Below are 12,500 nucleotides of genomic sequence, written 5' to 3' on the forward strand. Positions count from 1 at the left end.
TGGCGAAAAAAATGATTTTTTAGATTTTTTTTTGTCACTTTTTTCGAATTTTGTTGTTGTTGGCATTTTTTCCAATTTTTTTTGGCTAACTTTTTTTAAACAAGTTTTTATCACTTTTGGCGATTTTTGAACAAGTTTTTGTCACTTTTTTCTGATTTTTTAGCATTTTTCTGATTTTGAATGATGAAATTTTTTTGCTAACTTTTTAAACAAGTTTTGTCACTTTTGCCGATTTTTTGATGTTTTGTCAGTTTTGTCAGTTTTTTTCCGATTTTTTTATCTATTTTTGCATTTTTTCGATATTTTATTTTTTCTTGCATTTTTTCAATTTTTTTGCTAACTTTTTTAAACAAGTTTTTGTCACTTTTGGCGATTTTTTTCGATGTTTTGTCACTTTTGTCATTTTTTCCGATTTTTGAATGATGCAAATTTTTTTGCTAACAGTTTTTTTCAAAGTTTTTTAAACAAGTTTTTGTCACTTTTGGCGATTTTTTCCGATTTTTTTTGTCATTTTTTCTATTTTTTTGTCACATTTTTTTCCGATTTTTTTTCTTTTTCTACATTTTTTCACAAGTTTTTTCAGATTTTTTTTGATCTTTTTCGATTTATCAATTTTTTGTCAATTTTTTTTGCGATTTTTTGAAACAAGTTTTTGTCACTTTTGGCGATTTTTGAACAAATGATTTTTTGTCACGATTTTTTTTGTCACTTTTTTCGCATTTTTCTGTTTTTGACATTTTTTCCAATTTTTTTTTGCTAACTTTTTTAAACAAGTTTTTGTCAGTTTTGGCGATTTTTTCGATGTTTTTGTCACTTTTTTTCTGTCGCATTTTTTCCGATTTTTGTGACATTGATTTTTGACAATTTTTTAGTTTTGTCACTTTTTGGCGATTTTTTACAAGTTTTTGTCATTTTTTCCGATTTTTTTTGTCTTTTCGCATTTTTCGATATTTTTTTTTCTTACATTTTTTCCAATTTTTTGCTAACTTTTTTAAACAAGTTTTTGTCACTTTTGGCGATTTTTTTCGATGTTTTGTCACTTTTTTAAACAAGTTTTTGTCACTTTTTAGTGATTTTTTTCGATTTTTTGTATTTTTGTCACTTTTTTTCGGACATTTTTTTGTTTTTGGCATTTTTCGATTTTTTTCGATTTTTTGCTAACTTTTTTTTAAACAAGTTTTTTGTCACTTTTGGCGATTTTTTTATATCACATTGTTTTTTTTTCTCACTTTTTTGCGATTTTTTTCTAAACGAGTTTTTTTCACTTTTGCTATTTTTCTGATTTTTTTCTTTTTCTACATTTTCATTTTTTTCTTTTTTCTTTTTTCTTTTTTCAGATTTTTTTGCTAAGTTTTTTAAACAAGTTGTTATCATTTTTGGCGAAAAAAATGATTTTTTAGATTTTTTTTTGTCACTTTTTTCGAATTTTTTTTTGTTTTTGGCATTTTTCTTATTTTGAATGATGAATTTTTTTTGCTAACTTTTTTTAAACAACTTTTTTGTCACTTTTGGCGATTTTTTTCGATGTTTTGTCACTTTTTTCCGATTTTTTTTTCTTTTTCGCATTTTTTTCGATATTTTTTTTTCTCACATTTTTCCGATTTTTTTGCTAACTTTTTTAAACAAGTTTTTGTCACTTTTGGCAATTTTTCCATCCATCCATCCATCCATCTTCATCCGCTTATCTGGGGGTCGGGTCGCGGGGGTAGCAGCTCCAGCAGGGGACCCCAAACTTCCCTTTCCCGAGCCACATTAACCAGCTCCGACTGGGGGATCCCGAGGCGTTCCCAGGCCAGGTTGGAGATGTAATCCCTCCACCTAGTCCTGGGTCTTCCCCGAGGCCTCCTCCCAGCTGGACGTCCCTCCACCTAGTCCTGGGTCTTCCCCGAGACCTCCTCCCAGCTGGACGTCCCTCCACCTAGTCCTGGGTCTTCCCCGAGACCTCCTCCCAGCTGGACGTCCCTCCACCTAGTCCTGGGTCTTCCCCGAGGCCTCCTCCCAGCTGGACGTCCCTCCACCTAGTCCTGGGTCTTCCCCGAGACCTCCTCCCAGCTGGACGTCCCTCCACCTAGTCCTGGGTCTTCCCCGAGACCTCCTCCCAGCTGGACGTCCCTCCACCTAGTCCTGGGTCTTCCCCGAGACCTCCTCCCAGCTGGACGTCCCTCCACCTAGTCCTGGGTCTTCCCCGAGACCTCCTCCCAGCTGGACGTCCCTCCACCTAGTCCTGGGTCTTCCCCGAGGCCTCCTCCCAGCTGGACGTCCCTCCACCTAGTCCTGGGTCTTCCCCGAGGCCTCCTCCCAGCTGGACGTCCCTCCACCTAGTCCTGGGTCTTCCCCGAGACCTCCTCCCAGCTGGACGTCCCTCCACCTAGTCCTGGGTCTTCCCCGAGACCTCCTCCCAGCTGGACGTCCCTCCACCTAGTCCTGGGTCTTCCCCGAGGCCTCCTCCCAGCTGGACGTCCCTCCACCTAGTCCTGGGTCTTCCCCGAGACCTCCTCCCAGCTGGACGTCCCTCCACCTAGTCCTGGGTCTTCCCCGAGACCTCCTCCCAGCTGGACGTCCCTCCACCTAGTCCTGGGTCTTCCCCGAGGCCTCCTCCCAGCTGGACGTCCCTCCACCTAGTCCTGGGTCTTCCCCGAGGCCTCCTCCCAGCTGGACGTCCCTCCACCTAGTCCTGGGTCTTCCCCGAGGCCTCCTCCCAGCTGGACGTCCCTCCACCTAGTCCTGGGTCTTCCCCGAGACCTCCTCCCAGCTGGACGTCCCTCCACCTAGTCCTGGGTCTTCCCCGAGACCTCCTCCCAGCTGGACGTCCCTCCACCTAGTCCTGGGTCTTCCCCGAGACCTCCTCCCAGCTGGACGTCCCTCCACCTAGTCCTGGGTCTTCCCCGAGACCTCCTCCCAGCTGGACGTCCCTCCACCTAGTCCTGGGTCTTCCCCGAGGCCTCCTCCCAGCTGGACGTCCCTCCACCTAGTCCTGGGTCTTCCCCGAGGCCTCCTCCCAGCTGGACGTCCCTCCACCTAGTCCTGGGTCTTCCCCGAGGCCTCCTCCCAGCTGGACGTCCCTCCACCTAGTCCTGGGTCTTCCCCGAGGCCTCCTCCCAGCTGGACGTCCCTCCACCTAGTCCTGGGTCTTCCCCGAGGCCTCCTCCCAGCTGGACGTCCCTCCACCTAGTCCTGGGTCTTCCCCGAGGCCTCCTCCCAGCTGGACGTCCCTCCACCTAGTCCTGGGTCTTCCCCGAGACCTCCTCCCAGCTGGACGTCCCTCCACCTAGTCCTGGGTCTTCCCCGAGACCTCCTCCCAGCTGGCCTTCCTGGCATCTTAAATGTCTTATCCTGATACGTTTGTAATGAAGAGTTTGTTTTTTTGATGTTGTTATTTCTGTAGCACATTTAACAACAGATCGCGCTGACCAAAGTGCTGTACATAGCGCGTTAGCCACAGGGTAATAAAATAAAATAAAATACACTGACAAATCAGTGATTTAGGCTAAAAAAAAGAAATTCTTTTTCAAAGTTTTTTAAACAAGTTTTTTGTCACTTTTGGCGATTTTTTCCGATTTTTTTTCTTTTCTACTTTTTCAAAGTTTTTTCCGATTTTTTTTTCTTTTCTACTTTTTTCCAATTTTTTCCGATTTTTTTTGCTAAGTTTTTTAAACAAGTTGTTATCATTTTTGGCGAAAAAAATGATTTTTAGATTTTTTTTGTCACTTTTTTCGAATTTTGTTGTTGTTGGCATTTTTCCATTTTTTTGCTAAGTTTTTTAAACAAGTTTTTGTCACTTTTTTTTCACTTTTTCCGATTTTTAGATGATTTTTTTGCTAACATTTTTAAACAAGTTTTTGTCACTTTTGGCGATTTTTTTCGATATTTTGTCACTTTTGTCAATTTTTCCGATTTTGAAAAAAATGATTTTTAGATTTTTATTGTCACTTTTTTCGGAATTTTTTTGTTTTTGGCATTTTTTCCGATTTTTTTGCTAACTTTTTTAAACAAGTTTTTGTCAGTTTTGGCGATTTTTTTGATATTTTTTTTCTTTTTTTTTCTCGCATTTTTTCCGATTTTTTTGCTTGAGACAAAATTTTGTCACTTTTGGCGATTTTTTAACAAGTTTTTGTCACTTTTTCAGATTTTTTTTTCGCATTTTTCTTATTTTGAATGATGAATTTTTTTTGCTAACTTTTTTTAAACAAGTTTTTGTCACTTTGGCCATTTTTTTCGATGTTTGGCTAATTTTTTTTAAACAAGTTTTTGTCACTTTTGGCCATTTTTTTCGATGTTTGGCAAATTTTTTTTAAACAAGTTTTTGTCACTTTTGGCGATTTTTGAACAAGTTTTTGTCACTTTTTCTGATTTTTTAGCATTTTTCTGATTTTGAATGATGAATTTTTTTGGCTAACTTTTTTAAACAAGTTTTTATCACTTTTGGCGATTTTTTCGATGTTTTGTCACTTTTGTCAGTTTTTCCGATTTTTTTTTTTGCTTTTCGCATTTTTTCGATATATTTTTTTTCTCACATTTTTTCCGATTCACAGGGTAATAAAATAAAATAAAATACACTGACAAATCAGTGATTTAGGCTAAAAAAAGAAATTCTTTTTCAAAGTTTTTTAAACAAGTTGTTGTCACTTTTGGCGATTTTTTCTGATTTTTTTTTCTTTTCTACTTTTTTCCAATTTTTTTCCGATTTTTTTTTCTTTTCTACTTTTTCCAATTTTTTTCCGATTTTTTTGCTAAGTTTTTTAAACAAGTTGTTATCATTTTTGGCGAAAAAATGATTTTTAGATTTTTTTTGTCACTTTTTCGGAATTTTGTTGTTGGCATTTTTCCAATTTTTTTTTGCTAACTTTTTTAAAAAAAGTTTTTTGTCACTTTTGGCGATTTTTGAACAAGTTGTTGTCACTTTTTCTGATTTTTTAGCATTTTTCTGATTTTGAATGATGAATTTTTTTTGCTAACTTTTTTTAAACAAGTTTTTGTCACTTTTGCCGATTTTTTTCGATGTTTTGTCAGTTTTGTCACTTTTTCCGATTTTTTTTTCTTTTTCGCATTTTTTTCGATATTTTATTTTTTCTTGCATTTTTTTCAATTTTTTTTGCTAACTAAACAAGTTTTTTGTCACTTTTTCTGATTTTTTTGCATTTTTCTGATTTTGAATGATGAATTTTTTTTGCTAACTTTTTTTAAACAACTTTTTGTCACTTTTTTTCCGATTTTTAGATTTTTTTCGCATTTTTCCGATTTTTTTTGCATTTTTTCCGATTTTTTTGCTAACATTTTTAAACAAGTTTTTGTCACTTTTGGCGATTTTTCCGATTTTTTTATGGTGAAGGGTATGTGATGATGTGGGGGGTATGGTGAAGGGTATGTGATGATGTGGGGGGTATGGTGAAGGGTATGTGATGATGGGGGGTATGGTGAAGGGTATGTGATGATGTGGGGGTATGGTGTGATGATGTGGGGGGTATGGTGAAGGGTATGTGATGATGGGGGGGGTATGGTGAAGGGTATGTGATGATGGGGGGTATGGTGAAGGGTATGTGATGATGGGGGGGGTATGGTGAAGGGTATGTGATGATGTGGGGGGTATGGTGAAGGGTATGTGATGATGGGGGGGGTATGGTGAAGGGTATGTGATGATGTGGGGGGTATGGTGTGATGATGTGGGGGGTATGGTGAAGGGTATGTGATGATGGGGGGGGTATGGTGAAGGGTATGTGATGATGTGGGGGGTATGGTGAAGGGTATGTGATGATGGGGGGGGTATAGTGAAGGGTATGTGATGATGTGGGGGTATGGTGAAGGGTATGTGATGATGGGGGGGGTATGGTGAAGGGTATGTGATGATGGGGGGGTATGGTGAAGGGTATGTGATGATGGGGGGGTATGGTGAAGGGTATGTGATGATGTGGGGGTATGGTGAAGGGTATGTGATGATGGGGGGGTATGGTGAAGGGTATGTGATGATGTGCCCCCTTTAGTCACCTTCAGCATGGCTTCATTCTTCTAAACGTCCCCTGAACTATACGACAGCTCGGTCAGTTTGAGACACTTCATTCATATTTACATAATAAAGCAGTGAGATGGGGGGAATATCTTCACCTAGTTTTACAAGTTTCGCCACACCTGAGTGACGTCAGCGTGCCGTCAGTCAGTGTTTATTGTCGCGTGAGAGAGGCGCGTCCCGAGTCTCTTCCTGTTTGTGTGTGAGAGCAGCAGCAGCAGCAGGTGAGACACACCTGAGGAGCCGAGCACAGAGCACGCGCGCACTTTTTGGACTCTTTAACACATCCCAGCTTCAGGTAGAAACGTTCCGGTTGCGTTTGAAGACGCCAGAAGAAGACGAAGAAGAAGTTTAGGAGGGCGTGAGACTGGAAGGGAAACAACTCCGGACCGTAGTTTGGGTTAAACTGTCCCGAGGAAGGATACGTTTTAGCGTCATTTTGCGTAACTTCTCCCTGCGGCTACGTCCACGCTGAGCTCAAAATGCCTCCACCCTCCTCTTCTTCCTCACTCTGTCTCTCCCTCCTCCTCCTCCTCCTCCTCCCCCTCGTGCGCCCCGCAGGAGCGGCAGAAGACGCGCACTGCAGCGCCCATTTCCGCGCCGGTCCGGAGGACTTCGTGCTGGACGCGGAGGACGCGGTGAAGGAGGGAGCGGTGCTGTTGGCTACTGCGCAGGTGCGCTCCAATGAAGACTGCAGGAGCGCGTGCTGCGGGGACACGCGCTGTAACGTGGCGCTGCTGGAGCCGCGCGGCGCAGGCGCGGCAGCGGCAGGAGAGGCAGCGGCGGAGAACCGCACCTGCGTTCTGTTCAACTGCCTCCACAGGAACACCTTCGTGTGCAGGTTGGTGTGTTGACATTCTCACAGTCTTTTATGAAGTACTTGAAAGCAATACTTGAGTAAATGACTTTGGTAGAAGTTAAAGTCTTCTTTTAGAATATTACTTCAGTAAAAGTGCTAAGGTAGCCTATCTGATATTTACTGGAAAGCGGCGCAACGTGCCTCAAAAAAGTGCGTGTGTGTGTCTCTGTGTGTTTGAGACACACACCTAGACACACACAGACAGACAGAGAGACACACACACACACACACACACACCCCAACATTTATTGTGAACCTACGTTGACATGCGGGGCCAGATTCAGCCCGCAGGCCTTCAGTTTGACACCTGTGCTTTAATCAAAGCAGCCAAATATGATATGTCTATAAAAAGGGTCAATTCTGCAAACATGTTGGCAACTATACAGTTATTTATCTATCCATGTGAGCGTGTTTGAAGATGTAACGGATGAATATGTGTGTAGGTTCGTGAACCAGGAGGGATACCTGAGCTCTGTCAGAGAGGCCGTCTTCCTGCAGCACCTGCAGGGCTCGCAGAGGCCAGGTGAGTCCCAGTCACCTTCACCTGCAGGTAAAAACGGCTGACAGACTCAGATTATTATTCTGAGTGTCTGACAACATTATGGGATGGATCCCTACAGAGATAGACCTTTTAGTTAAAGAGTAAGATCCTTTTAGTTTAACATGAAACAGCCCCGAAATCACCATCACCAAACTCCACCAGACTCCATGTAAATAATCAGGACTTTTAGCGTGTATAGAGCCAGCATATCTCCACCAGACTCCATGTAAATAATCAGGACTTTTAGCGTGTATAAAGCCAGCATATCTCCACCAGACTCCATGTAAATAATCAGGACTTTTAGCGTGTATAGAGCCAGCATATCTCCACCAGACTCCATGTAAATAATCAGGACTTTTAGTGTGTATAGAGCCAGCATATTTCCACCAGACTCCATGTAAATAATCTGTGATTTTATCAGCGTAAAACACACTTCATTCAAAGTGGACAGAAACTAAATCAAACTACCAAAAGCCGTCTTGGTTCATCTTTCCACTGTTCCAACAATCACCACTCTGGTTTGGTTGAAATAAACCCTTAATTCACCCATTTACATGTGGAGATATGCTGGCTCTATACACTCTAAACGTCCTGATTATTTACATGGAGTCTGGTGGAGATATGCTGGCTCTATACACGCTAAAAGTCCTGATTATTTACATGGAGTCTGGTGGAGATATGCTGGCTCTATACACGCTAAAAGTCCTGATTATTTACATGGAGTCTGGTGGAGTTTGGCATAAACACGACAAACTCCAATGATACGACCAGCATGAAAACAAATGTAAAAACGATGTATTAGTGGGAGCCCTGCGCTTGTTTCTGTGCAACCAAAATATTCCAATGGTTTGTCTTTTAATGCCGGTTGCTTGGTCTCCGTGTGTCCAGTAAGTTTTGAAGGCACATATTATGTGTGTGCTCAGAATCACCTGTTGCGATAAATCTGTATTTTAGGACTCCTGTTGTCTTTTAAATTTCTATTTCTTTGAAGTTGTAGGCTCCTCTTCTGTCTCCTCCTCCAGGTAAGAAGTCTCCGCCCCTCGCCATAGCGGGCCCTGATGTCATCGTTCAGCCCGGCGAGACGGTGACGCTCAGCGGCATCCAGAGCCTGGCGCTGGGCGACGCCCACATCGCCAAGTACCAATGGAGTCTGGAGAAAGGAGATGGTCACGTCACCTTAACGGTAAAAACAGCTGAGTTACAGGGGGTGTCTGACAACATTATGGGATGGATCCCTACAGAGATAGACCTTTTAGTTAAAGAGTGAGATCCTTTTAGTTTAACATGAAACAGCCCCGAAATCACCATCACCAAACTACACCAGACTCCATATAAATAATCAGGACTTTTAGCGTGTATAGAGCCAGCATATCTCCACCAGACTCCATGTAAATAATCAGGACTTTTAGCGTGTATAGAGCCAGCATATCTCCACCAGACTCCATGTAAATAATCATGACTTTTAGCGTGTATAGAGCCAGCATATCTCCACCAGACTCCATGTAAATAATCATGACTTTTAGCGTGTATAGAGCCAGCATATCTCCACCAGACTCCATGTAAATAATCAGGACTTTTAGCGTGTATAGAGCCAGCATATCTCCACCAGACTCCATGTAAATAATCAGGACTTTTAGCGTGTATAGAGCCAGCATATCTCCACCAGACTCCATGTAAATAATCAGGACTTTTAGCATGTATAGAGCCAGCATATTTCCACCAGACTCCATGTAAATAATCAGGACTTTTAGCGTGTATAGAGCCAGCATATCTCCACCAGACTCCATGTAAATAATCAGGACTTTTAGCGTGTATAGAGCCAGCATATCTCCACCAGACTCCATGTAAATAATCAGGACTTTTAGCATGTATAGAGCCAGCATATTTCCACCAGACTCCATGTAAATAATCAGGACTTTTAGTGTGTATAGAGCCAGCATATTTCCACCAGACTCCATGTAAATAATCAGGACTTTTAGTGTGTATAGAGCCAGCATATTTCCACCAGACTCCATGTAAATAATCATGACTTTTAGCGTGTATAGAGCCAGCATATTTCCACATGTAAATGGGTGAATTAAGGGTTTATTTCAACCAAACCAGAGTGGTGATTGTTGGAACAGTGGAAAGATGAACCAAGACGGCTTTTGGTAGTTTGATTTAGTTTCTGTCCACTTTGAAGTGTGTTTTACGCTGATAAAAATAGTGATTATTTACATGGAGTCTACACACAGACCCACACTGTAAAAATACTGTTACAGTAAAAGTCCTGTATATAAATTGTTACGTTAACTATATGTGAATGTGTTTGTGCAGCAGACAGAGTTACCTGACCAGGTGATGCTGTCCAACCTGCAGCCGGGCTCCTACGTTCTCCAGCTGACCGTCACCGACTCCAAGGACCAATCGGACGATGCCCAGGTCACCGTGCTCGTCCTCAACCCGCAGCATTCCAGCTGTGAGTGCTCATGGGAAATGTAGTCCATTTTGTAGTATGTTGTTTTGATTGCTAACTCTTGTGATGAGAAAGAGTTTCTTAATGTTGTGTTAGAGGTTTTGATCCACACCTCGACTCAAACTGGTCTGACAGGAATAACACACACACACAGACACACACACACACACACACACAGAGACACACACAGAGAGACACACACACACACACACACACACACACACACACACACACACACACACACACACACACACACACACACACACACACACAGAGACACACACCCACAGACACAGACACAGAGAGACACAAACACACACACACACACACAGAGACACACACACACACACACACAGAGACACACACAGAGACACACACACACACACACACACACACACACACACAGAGACACACACACACACACACACACACACAGAGACACACACACACACACACACACACACACACACAGAGACACACACACACGAGACACACAGACACAGACACACACACACACACAGACACACACAGACACACGAGACACACACACACACACACACACACACACACACACAGAGACACACACACACACACACACACACACACACACAGAGACACACACACACACACACACACACACACAGAGACACAGACACACACACACAGTCTATGACGTGTAACGTTAGACAGCCAATCACAGGCATTATTAGATCTAGGTAGATGCATGCTGAGTGCTGATTGGCTCACTGACTCTGAGATTTACACTCCTTAGGGATTGAATGACAAGACATCACTAGATTAATTATTACATCACTAGAAGGTGATGTAATAATGAATGTAGTGACCTCCATAAGCAGCCGAGAGGCTGAGTCAGGGAACAATCCCCTGTATGACGCGCCGTTAGAATAATGCACATCCACTCTGAGATATGCTTTCAAGGATTCATTGAAAAAACAATAATAAACAAAGTCCAATTTCCTGAAAAATAATGCCAAAAGGTGAACGTAGATGTGGAAAACAGAAAACCCCAAAACCCGAGCTCACCCCCTCTGTAGCCTGGCCATGCAGGTGTCCAGGTCTGTCAATAGTGACAGGTGAGACCAACCGCCATGACGTGCTGCTTCACGTAGTAGCTCAAAACTGTAATACACATGATGCACATGATGCACATGATGCACATGATGCACATGATGCACATGATGCACATGATGCACATGATGCACATGATGCACATGATACACATGATGCACATGATGCACATGATGCACATGATGCACATGATGCACATGATGCACATGATGCACATGATGCACATGATACACATGATGCACATGATGCACATGATACATGATGCACATGATGCACATGATACACATGATGCACATGATGCACATGATACACATGATGCACATGATGCACATGATGCACATGATGCACATGATACACATGATACACATAATATACATGATACACATAATATACATAATATACTTGATATACATAATATACTTAATATACATAATATACATAATACACATAATATACATAATATACTTGATATACATAATATACTTGATACACATAATATACATAATACACATAATATACATAATATACTTGATATACATAATACACATAATGCACATGATACACATGATACACGATACACATAATACACAATATACATGATACACAATATACATGATACACATGATACACATAATACACATGATACACATAATACACATGATACACATAATATACGATACGACACATAATACACATAATACATGATACACATAATATACATGATACACATAATACACGATATACATGATACACATAATATACGATACATGATACACATAATACACATAATACATGATACACATGATATACATAAATGTGTGTGTATATATATGATATACATGATATACATAATGTGTGTATGTATATATATGATATACATGATATACATAATGTGTATATATATATGATATACATGATATACATAATGTATATATATGATATACATAATGTATATATATGATATACATGATATACATAATGTATATATATGATATACATGATATACATAATGTATATATATATATATATGATATACATGATATAGATCCTATCTTTTCGCATTTTTTTTCGCGCATTTTTCCGATTTTTTTGCTAACATTTTTAAACAAGTTTTTGTCACTTTTGGCGATTTTTCCGATTTTTTGATTATTTTTTTTGTCGCATTTTTCCGATTTTTTTGCTAACTTTTTTAAACAAGTTCTTGTCACTTTTGGCGATTTTTTTCGATGTTTTGTCACTTTTGTCAGCTTTTCCAATTTTTCTTTTTCTTTCGCATTTTTCCAATTTTTTTGCTAACGTTTTTTAAACAAGTTTTTGTCACTTTTTTCACACAAAAAAAATATTTTTTCCACTATATCATATATACATAATGTGTATATATATGATATATGGCTCCTATAATTAATAATAGACTAAAAAGAAGCTGTTTTGCAAAACACCTTTTGTTCTGGAGTATTTTTATAATGTGGTATCTGCCTGTCTGTCTGTCTGTCTGTCTCTCTCTCTGTCTATCCATCTGCCTGTCTGTCTGTCTCTCTCTCTGTCTGTCCATCTG

The 12,500-nt window shown here is 40.7% G+C and overlaps 1 protein-coding gene across 3 annotated transcripts in view; it reads left to right on the forward strand.

Annotated features, from left to right (window-relative positions):
• Nucleotides 1-6,179: 6,179 nt before the first annotated feature.
• The window catches only part of LOC144533394 (kunitz-type protease inhibitor 1-like), a 14,928-nt gene continuing 8,607 nt past the window's right edge, over nt 6,180-12,500 (forward strand). Inside the window, exons 1-4 of one of the 3 annotated variants that reach the window (XM_078274718.1) lie at nt 6,180-6,842; nt 7,304-7,410; nt 8,424-8,584; nt 9,718-9,859. In XM_078274718.1, the coding sequence (XP_078130844.1) occupies nt 6,484-6,842; nt 7,304-7,410; nt 8,424-8,584; nt 9,718-9,859 (769 nt within the window). In that variant the 5' untranslated portion in view covers nt 6,180-6,483. The remainder of the gene's footprint in view (nt 6,843-7,303; nt 7,411-8,423; nt 8,585-9,717; nt 9,860-12,500) is intronic. The other 2 variants (XM_078274719.1, XM_078274720.1) reach the window with 2 other exon arrangements.

Source organism: Sander vitreus, chromosome 18 (genome assembly GCF_031162955.1).
Source record: "Sander vitreus isolate 19-12246 chromosome 18, sanVit1, whole genome shotgun sequence".
In the NCBI taxonomy this organism is placed as follows: domain Eukaryota; kingdom Metazoa; phylum Chordata; class Actinopteri; order Perciformes; family Percidae; genus Sander; species Sander vitreus.